At 53.0% G+C, this 9745-nt stretch overlaps 1 protein-coding gene across 1 annotated transcript; it reads left to right on the top strand.

The window, feature by feature from the left end:
- Positions 1-4351: 4351 nt before the first annotated feature.
- Pou5f1 (POU class 5 homeobox 1) lies at positions 4352-8986 on the top strand. Its single transcript, XM_036176412.1, has 5 exons — positions 4352-4819; positions 7318-7438; positions 7653-7783; positions 8265-8423; positions 8533-8986. Exons 1-5 carry the CDS (start codon positions 4418-4420, stop codon positions 8797-8799), a joined length of 1080 nt encoding a protein of 359 aa, XP_036032305.1. The 5' UTR covers positions 4352-4417; the 3' UTR covers positions 8800-8986.
- Positions 8987-9745: the final 759 nt, after the last annotated feature.

The following is a 9745-nucleotide window of genomic DNA, read 5'->3' as shown; positions in this document are numbered from 1 at the left end:
ATTAGTACTGGGAAGGCAGGGGGATCAGGAATTCAAGGTCCTTGGCTACGTGGAGTTCATGGGCAGCTTCTACTACATGTAATTCTGTTTCAGAACAAGGAAAGGAAATCTAGAATTCATTTATTCGAAGTGGATTTATCCATCTTCTATCCCTTCCTTCCTTCTTTTAATTTTTTGTAGAGCCAGGGATTAAACTCAGGGTCTCAAGCACGTTCGTTTGCAAGTGATCTTTCTGCTACTGACCTTTTTACCTTCTAGATCTTTTTTCTTTTAATTTTTATATCATTTTGTGTGTGTGTGTGTGTGTGTGTGTGTGTGTGTGTGTGTGTGTGTACACCCACGTTTCATAGCATACTTCTGGAGGTCAGAAGACAACATGCTGTTACCATATGGGCTCCAGGGATCAAATCCAGGTTGTTAGGCCCAGCAAGTGCCTAACTTACTTTAAGGTCACGGAGCCTCGCTCCTCTTCAGCCTCCCGCACGACTTTTTGACTAGCAAGAAAACCTAGACAAGAAAAGGGAGATGTGGTCAGCTAAGGAATCCAAGCTGCTGTCTCTCACCTGACAACCAGGTCAGAACATCTGGATTTTCGAAGAGAAGTTGCTGGTCCCACAGGACGGTTGGAGGGGGCGGTTGCTGACCAGCGGGAAGCCGGGTAAATGATCAAAGGAAAATATTTTCTGGCAGGGTCAGGCCTGACTGAGCCCATGTCTCTGCAGCTCCCCATTTCTTCTCTTCCTTTTGCTTCATAGGGAGACAGAACCCAGAAGCTAAAATAAGTGGTTTCCCAGCTCTGGTCTAGTTCTCCTTCATGTGAATCCTTTTAACTGAGTTTCCAGTCACACTGCACCTCAGAATCAGTGAGGGCTGGCTGGGCTTGAAGTAGCAAAGCTGCCCATCAAAGCCTTTGTTTATTTTGTTTTAGACAAGGTCCCATGGCTCAAGCTGGCCTGGAGACTCTTGTGGTTGGCCTTAAACTCTCTTAAATAAAAAAATAAAAATCAGCCCTGGTGGTCATGGTGCACACCTGCCTTTATTCCCAGCACTTGGGAAGCAGAGGCAGGTGGATCTCTGTGAGTTCCAGGCCAGCCTGGTCTACAGAATGAGTTCCAGGACAGTCAAGGGTACAGAGAAACATTGTCTCTGAAAAAAACTAAAACAACAAATAAACCGTGTGTATATGTGTGTGCCCATGTGTGGATGTGCACACATAACTACAGATGCCCACAGAGGTCAGAGATTTGAGTCTCCTAGAGCGTGAGTTGTAAGCCACCCAACAAGGAACTGTTAGGTATAGCTAGGAACTGAATTTCAAAGGGTCCTCTGGAAGAGCAGTATACACTCTTAAATGATGAACTGTTTCTCCAGACCCTGGCCTTGGACTTTTGGTCTTATTGCCTCTGACTCCCAAGGCCTGGGGTTACATCTGGCTTCCCATCATGCCTTTTTGCCATGTTGGTGGGCTATTCCTGGCTTGGAAAATGTGGGCATCATCTGCCTTCCCTGGTTCTCTAGACAGAGCTCTGGGACAGATCTGGACTCAGTCCTAAAATAGGGTGTACATGGTGTACATGGAGAGTTAATACATTTTGGGTCAAATTTGGGGAATTTAAGACTTTATGGTGGCATAGGGAGTCTGTCTATCTATCTATCTATCTATCTATCTATCTATCTATCTATCTATCTATGATCTCCAGGGCCGGGCTGACAGCACAGTGCCAGGTCGGGGAGAGCCTCAGCTTCCGGCCAGTTCTGAGAAGACTTGCTCAGACAAACGTAACCTGCTGTTAAGGTTGGCATTAGACACCGGGCAGGAATGCTTAGGCTAGCCTGGCTCAGATAGCCAGTCACTAAGCAGCCAAGCACTCAGAATGTGCCTCTTGCTCAGGCCAGTGGGTCACCACCTAGAGCAGCCACACGTTATCACCCACGAAGCACCGGTGGTGTTGAGTCAGAATGGCCCGCTGGGAAAAGGGGGCCGCAGGGGAGGGACTGGGCCTGCTGTGGAGAGCTCTCTAGGCCTTGGAGGCCGGCTGGTGGAGGAGCTGGGGGTGGGGGATTCTAGCCTGCCCCTGCCCCTCCCCCCCGGGAGGCTGAGTCTTCGGGGCAGACGGCAGGTAAATGCATGACAAAGGTGTGTGGTGGCTCTGTCCTGGGGGCAGAGAGGATGGGTGGGGAGGGGCACCTCTTGTCCTACCCTTCCTGAATCTGCCTGTGAACTCAGCACCAGCTTCACTGTCTGTAGACCTTCAAACTGACCTATGGAAAGTACTACAATTAATGTATAGAACTAGGAAGATGGGCAAGTGAAGGGCATGAAGCGGACTCAGGAGGGAGTGTAAATCGAAAGTCACAGAGAGGGCCAGAGAGATAGCTCCTGCCACCACCAAGCCCAACAACCTGATTTACAAGGTGGAAGGAGAGGGTTTCCACACATGCGCGCGCGCGCGCGCGCACACACACACACACAGACACACACACACACACACACACACACACACAGAATGTAATTTTAAAAAGTCTCTCAGAGAATTGGGTGAGGTCATTACTGGTGCTGTAATCCCAGCCCTTGGGAGGCTGAGGCACAAGAATTGCCATGAGTTCAAGGCCAGCTTGTTCTATAGAGTAAGGCTCCATCTCCAAACGATAAACAAACAAATAAATATGAAGACTGCTGACCACTATCTGGAGTCTCCCCGAGGAACGCTCAGGCCCCCCCAAAAGGCAGCTAGAGCCACTGACCCTGAAACTCCAGCCTCAGGCAGGGCTGGGCCTGGAGGAGTCAGTGGAGGTCAGGATCCAGGCTCAGAATTCTGGTCTGGCTGTCTACACTGTGGGGTGCTTTGGCCCAGAGCCTTTTGGGGCCTGTGAGATCCACCCTGGGGGCTTCATTTAGGGCAAGGTGTCAGAGCAGACAGACAAACATCATCCCTTGCAGACAGGCACTCTGAGGGCTATTCTCTTGCAAACATAACTAAGCACCAGGCCAGCAAGGGGATCCTGGAGGATTCTCAGACTAGGCCCAGAAAATCCCTCTAGGAAAGCTAAGGTAGGCTTCCTGCACCCCTCCTCCTAATCCCATCCCTCAGCATCTTTCCTCCAGCCGAGTCCCCTGAAACAAAGGTATCCCTCGGCCTGGGGGGCTGGGGGAGGGGTGGGTGACGGACGAGGCTGGACAACCAGAGTCCTAGAGGAAGGGAAGCTGAGTGCCTCTGTCTGAGGTTCAGTCTTTGAGGGATTGGGGAGGAGAGCTTGCTGGAGAGCTGCGGGGGGAATTTTGTGTGAGGGATCTGGAGCTTGGGGGGGGGTTGGGGAGCAGGAAGTTGTCCCCAGGGGAGCCATCCAGGCCCATTCAAGGGTTGATCACTTGTTTAGGGTTAGAGCTGCCCCCTCTGGGGACCAGGATTGTCCAGCCAAGGCCATTGTCCTGACCCTTCCCCCAGTCCCTCCCAGGTTTCTTTGAACCTGAAGTCAGATATTTTTTTTTTCTTCTACACACCTCCCACCCTTTGGGTTTCTCCACCCAGGAACTAGGCTGGAGGCCTGGGATGGGGCGGTGGGGGGGAGGGAGGATTGAGTCTACTGAGGAATGCCTGTGAGGGACCTGGGCCTGCTGAGTGCAGGTCTTACAACGTAGGGTGGGGAGTCCCTGGTGGGCTTGTCATTTGCCTCTAGACAACTTAGGTTGGAGAATGTATGCTGAGAATGCTGAGCCAGCACCTCTATGGGGACGTGTGGGGCTGGGGCTGGGGGTCCCTTGGTGAGGAGCCTCTAAAGTCTGGAGTACTGGGCACAGAGTGTCAGCCCTGTCCTGCCACCACTTGTCCCGGAGATATGGCGGAATACTGGGCTTCAGCAGTACCTAGAATCTAGAGTTCTAGATGGGTGGGTGAGCAGTTGGCACTTGCGTAAGTTAAAGAGCGGAGCGGTGGGCCCCAGAAATCCTGGGGACATGCCATTGGATAAATGGGGGTCCGAGAGGATGGCTGGGTGAGCCGCAGCGACAGGCAGAGGGGACGGTACCAAGAGACTTTGTGGAGGTGAGGAAGCCAAGCACTTGGTTCCTGAGGAATGTGGAGGTGTGGAAGGGATGGTGGTCCGCTCTGAGGTGTTCGGGGGGCCCACGGCAGGGGTGGGTAGACGTTGAGGGTGGAAAAACGAAGACCTCCTGGGCTCCTGCCCTAAAGGTTGCCCCCTCAGGCTGTCCCCAGCCTTCCGCTTCCAGACACACGCAAACATCTTTCGCCTCAGTTTCTCCCACCCCCATTGCCTACTTCTCCTCCCATCCAGGGGGCGGGGCCAGAGGTCAAGGCTAGAGGGTGGGATTGGGGAGGGAGGGAAGGAGAGGGGTTAAGCAGTCCCTGGGTGAGCCCTCCTTCCGTCAGGCCCCCGGCTTGGGGTGCCCGCCTTCCCCATGGCCGGACACCTGGCTTCCGACTTTGCCTTCTCACCCCCACCTGGTGGGGGTGATGGGTCAGGAGGGCTGGAGCCGGGCTGGGTGGACCCTCGGACCTGGCTAAGCTTCCAAGGGCCTCCAGCTGGGCCTGGAATCGGGCCCGGGGTCGGACCAGGCACCGAGGTGTTGGGGCTCTCCCCTTGTCCGCCGCCATATGAGTTCTGTGGAGGGATGGCGTACTGTGGACCTCAGGTTGGACTAGGTCTAGTGCCCCAAGTTGGCCTGGAGACTTCGCAGCCTGAGGGCCAGGCAGGAGGAGCAGGAGTGGAGAGCAGCTCAGAGCGGGCCTCCCCTGGGCCCTGCACCGCCCGCCCCAGTGCCGTGGTGAAGGTGGAGAAGGTGGAACCAGCTCTGGAGGAGGTGAGTGAGATGGGCCTGGGACCGTCGAGGGGACGTGGCTGCGCTGGAAGAGGCAGCCGTGAAGGGAACTGGGAGCCTGCAGGCCAGCCATCCTGGCAAAGGCTGTGGTGGCTGCCTATTCCCGGGAAGCAGGACAAGGTTTGAACCAGAGGCCAGAGTTGCGAGAATCGGAAGCTGGCCTGGCCCTTGTCACGTCGCTCACTCTCTGGGCCTCACTGTCTGTGCACCAGTGTTGGTGGGGTTCAGTTCCTTTTCCCACCGCGCTTAGCCCTTCTGGGGACTTGGGTCCCTGTCAGGACCTTGGCCTTAGGGTTAACCATGGCCGAAGGGTGAAAACACTGCTTATCCTGGAGTTATTGTTACTCCAAAGCTTGGGTGTGACTGGCTGCTGATAGGAGCTTTGGGCTGTGTGTGGAGTTGGGTTCACCTCCAGTCAAGTTTACCGTCTGTCTGTCCTCTGCTTCTACCTCTGTAGACTCTGTGAGTCACCCATACACCAAGTGAACACCTCGGCACCTCCTTGTAGAGAGCTGGAGGTGCAGATTTGATTCATCACAGCCTCACCTCCTTACGTTCTAAACCAACACAACTCCGGTAGGAGAAGTCTCCAGGCCGGTTCTAGATCATTCTGTGGGTGCACAGGCTTTGCTGAGCAGCTGATGGCCTCCAGCCAGCCCTGAAGGGGCTGCTACAGTTGCGCGGCCCTCGGAAACAAGTGTAAGCAATTAGCCATCTAGAAGCGAAGGTGTGAGTGGACACAGATGCCAGCCTACCTCTTAGCAATTAGTGAATTGGGAGTCCCCTCCCTAAGTGCCTGTTTATACATTATCTCTCGTCCCTTTAGCTACCAGGAGTCCCCTAGGAAGGCAGTAGTAGTTTATCTCATGTCTTAAGTGGCTTTAATGAAGCAAGGAACTTGAACTGTACTTTACCTTACTCCAAATCCACAAAATAGGATTTAGAAAAGCTGAGAGCACTTGGTCTTTGAGGAGCAGTTGGAGATCCAAATCGGTTTGTTTGAAGCTGATAAAAATCTCTTTCCATTGAAACACCTTCCGGAAGGATTCGGAACTGCACTGGGGCGTGCCTCACTGGCTGCTGCTCCTGTCCCGTGGGTTGGCCAGCCTTAACTGGAGCATCTAAGATAGATCTCAGTCCTGGACCTTTGCTCTGCCAGCCTGCTCCTGCCCTCTCCTACCCTCAAGGCTCACGTGCATCACCACAGGACTGCCTCCTTTTCCGTCTCCGGTTAGAGATAGCCTGGAATGCCTCCCACCATTTTTGTTATGTTCACTCACGGGCTCCTTAGAAAGGACACTTTAACCGACCACCCATTGGGCCTTCCCACCACTGTCTGCCATAGCCTTAGCCACACTCTCCTGCGCGTGCCCTTCTGTTGCTAATACATCAATTGGAACCCATGTTTTAACTTTTATTTACTCTGAACTCACTCTTTGTAGACCAGGCTGGCTTTGAACTCGGGGATCTGCCTGCCTCCGCCTCCCAAGTGCCGTGATTAAAGTTGTGCGCTACCACTGCCTTATCTTTTAAAAAAAAAAAATCTGTTGTGTGCTGCTGTGTGTGCATGCTTGCCACTGTGCACCTGTGGGCGCCAGAGGCCGTCCTCTCCGCCGCGTTTGTTCTGGGAGTCCAACTCGGTTTGTCTGGCTAGCACCAGATCCGTGTTTTAAAACGTGAGTCAGATGGTTTTGTTTGCTAAGGCCTCAGCTTCTGAGGCCCGCCTGACCCGTCTTAATTCAGACTGTCACCTGCACAACCTGCTACCCTGCCCCCTAGGCTTTCTCTACAGCACTCCAGTTAGCGAGGGGTTTTCCTCATATACTGAAGTGCCAGCTCACGAGACCAGGACATTTGTCTACTTTGTGCGGTGTGTGGTTTGTAAAGCATCTGAGCAGAGTGATTCAGGGCTTGAGAGATTGGGTAGATTGGGGCGGGAAGGCCACCAAGGGAGTCCCCGTTTCAGCGTCCCCACTTGTACGCCGTCGTAGTTTGGGAACTGCCAAGCAAGCTGGAGAGGGTATTGAGATTAGCATCCAATGGATCTGATGCTCTTTAGTTCTCCTGTCTTGAGCTAGAAACTATGTGGTCCCCCTGCCTGTTGTCTTGAGTGCTGGGATTACATGCTGGCTCTACAGTGAGTGCCTGGCTATTTCTGTAGTCTTAAAACTTACTGAAATTGGGGTAACGGTTTGCCAATGGGGCTGTTTTGAGTAGTTTGTCAGCAGATAGGAATTTGCTGGGCTACTACTAGACAGGTGTTCTAATGCATGGAACTCTGGGTAGTGATGTGGCCAGTTGCTGGGGAAAGCGCCACCCCTGTCATCTAGGGATAGAGTGAGTGACGTTTATTTTTAGTGGGTAGTCCGGGTTGCTGAGATCCTTCCAGCCACCGTGGGGGTGGGGGGTGGGGGACACGCAGACCTCAGTGGCAGAGGTTGACAGCTGGTCTGACTCTCACAAGCTCTCTCTCACTGCAGTCCCAGGACCTGAAAGCCCTGCAGAAGGATCTAGAGCAGTTTGCCAAGCTGCTGAAGCAGAAGAGGATCACCTTGGGGTACACCCAGGCCGACGTAGGGCTCACCCTGGGCGTTCTCTTCGGTGGGTTTCCCTCAGCATGTTCTGACCCCACAGCTGGCACAGCTGTCTTGTAGGTGCAAGGGGAGGGTGTTTAATGGGCTACTTCTCCCTCGCCGGTGTAGAGGGAGAGGATTAGACACTTGCTTGAACTGTCTCTGGGAAGAGGTCGAGCTTTCAAGGAGGGAGTCTTTGGGGCCCTGCATGCTGCCTCACGTCCCCTGTTGTCCCCCCTCAGGGAAGGTGTTCAGCCAGACCACCATCTGCCGCTTTGAGGCCCAGCAGCTCAGTCTCAAGAACATGTGTAAGCTGCGGCCCCTGCTGGAGAAGTGGGTGGAGGAAGCTGATAACAATGAGAACCTACAGGAGGTGAGGGGCCCCCTGTGGTGTTCACAGTGTCTTCCAGGTACAGTCCTATCTGCTGATTTCCATTCCTCCATTGAGACTCCTCTCAGACCAGAGGCAGCCAGCGTTCTGTGTCTTGTTTTGTTTTTCTTTTCTCTTTTTCCTTCTTCTAGTGCTCAGGATTGGAACCCAAAGCCTTAACATTTGCTAATCAGGTTCTCTCTTCCTGAGTCACTCTCATCCCAGGCTAGCACCCCAAGCCTGATGGAATATGGTGTCATGGTCCTTCCCCCACCCCCCCCCCCTGCTGCTGAGAAAGGCTCAAGAGATCTAGGTCTCACCAACCCCTTCCAGGAATCTTTCCTTATAGTAATCCCTGCCTCTGGGGCCACATCCAGTCAATATCCCTTAGCAGTTTATTTGCTCTTGTGTCACACCTCAGTGTGGGGTTGTTGCCCAGCCAAATCCTAAACTTGCTCATGTCAATCCCTCTACTCCGGCCCAGATTTGCAAAGCAGAGACCCTGATGCAGGCTCGCAAGAGAAAGCGGACAAGCATTGAGAACCGTGTGAGGGGGAACCTGGAGAACATGTTTCTGCAGTGCCCAAAGCCCACCCTGCAGCAGATTAGCATCATTGCCAAGCAGCTTGGGCTGGAGAAGGATGTGAGTGCCCGCATCCTGGCCTGTGGTACCTGCCTCCCCATTGTGGCTCTTTTCCTGACCTCTGGCTCCAGCATCCCTGAGCTGATCTCCTCTTTATCATCCATCCTAGGTGGTCCGAGTGTGGTTTTGTAACCGGCGCCAGAAGGGCAAACGGTCAAGCATTGAATATTCCCAACGAGAAGAGTATGAGGCAGCCGGGTCTCCTTTCCCAGGGGGGCCTGTATCCTTTCCGCGGCCCCCAGGGCCCCATTTTGGTGCCCCAGGCTATGGGACCCCCCACTTTACCACACTCTACTCTTCAGTCCCTTTTCCCGAGGGTGAGGCCTTCCCCTCTGTCCCTGTCACTGCTCTGGGCTCTCCCATGCATTCAAACTGAGGCGCCAGCCCTGCTGGGGATGAGGTGAGCTGAGGCAAGGGGAAAACAGAACCCGGAGCCACCACAGCTTTGGGGTAAAGTTCCTTTACTGAGGGGGAATCAGAACCACAAAAAGGGAGGGGGGAGATGAAGTTCAGTGATGCTGCTGATTGTGAGCCCATCACTCATCATTTTGTTTTTAAATAAAAAAGCCTGGGACACATGAGGTAACTAAACTGTGTCTTCCTGTAGTTACTAGAGAGCCTGGGGACAGAGAAACCCAGTAATGGATTCTCATACCCAGGCAGTCTTCAAACAGGTGCCCTTTAAACTGCTGGAGGTTACAAAGTGCCCAAGGGATAGTTGGGACTGGACCCTAACCTATAGAGGAAGACATTACATACTGACCGAGGCTTTACTTGATCATATCTCTGCCAGGCGATGGAATAGTCACCGCTCACCAGCAGTGTGCTTCCTCATGCCACTCTGGAAGTCTAGTGGACTCAAACTAAGAAAAACCAAGTCTTCCGAAAAAAAAAAAATTTTTTTTTTCTTTCTTCAAAGCAAGGTTTCTTTGTGTGGCCCTGGCTGTCCTGGACTGGAACTCACGGGCTGGCCTTGCACTCAGAAATCAGCCTGCTGTTGACCTCCTGAGTGCTGGGATTAAAGGTCTCACCATGCCCAGCTAAAAAATTTGTTTAACTCTATCTGTATGAGTGTCTTTTGAACTTTTTTTTCCTTTTTTTTTTTTTTTTGTCTACATGTATGTCTGTGCACTGTGTGTAAAGGGACAGAAGAGGACATTGAGTTCCCCTGGAGTTACAGGTTGTGAGCAGCCATATAGGTTCTGGGAACCAAAGCTGGGTCCTCTGCAAAAGCAGCCATTGCTTTTTTTTTTTTTAACGTGCCCCCCCCCCCCCAGCGTTTCTCTTGTGTAGCCTGGCTACCCTGGAACTCTGTAGACCAG

Source organism: Onychomys torridus, unplaced genomic scaffold (genome assembly GCF_903995425.1).
Source record: "Onychomys torridus unplaced genomic scaffold, mOncTor1.1, whole genome shotgun sequence".
NCBI lineage: Eukaryota > Metazoa > Chordata > Mammalia > Rodentia > Cricetidae > Onychomys > Onychomys torridus.
The sequence above is the reverse complement of the archived record's forward strand: the minus strand, read 5'-3'. Positions and strand labels throughout refer to the sequence as shown.

Excerpts from the sequence above, each read along its gene's own strand:
- Pou5f1 (XM_036176412.1), top strand. The coding sequence starts at position 4,418 with ATGGCCGGACACCTGGCTTCCGACTTTGCCTTCTCACCCCCACCTGGT. Across the intron at positions 7,784-8,264 it reads ACAATGAGAACCTACAGGAG|ATTTGCAAAGCAGAGACCCT; the intron begins GTGAGGGGCCCC and ends ACTCCGGCCCAG. Across the intron at positions 8,424-8,532 it reads AGCTTGGGCTGGAGAAGGAT|GTGGTCCGAGTGTGGTTTTG; the intron begins GTGAGTGCCCGC and ends CATCCATCCTAG.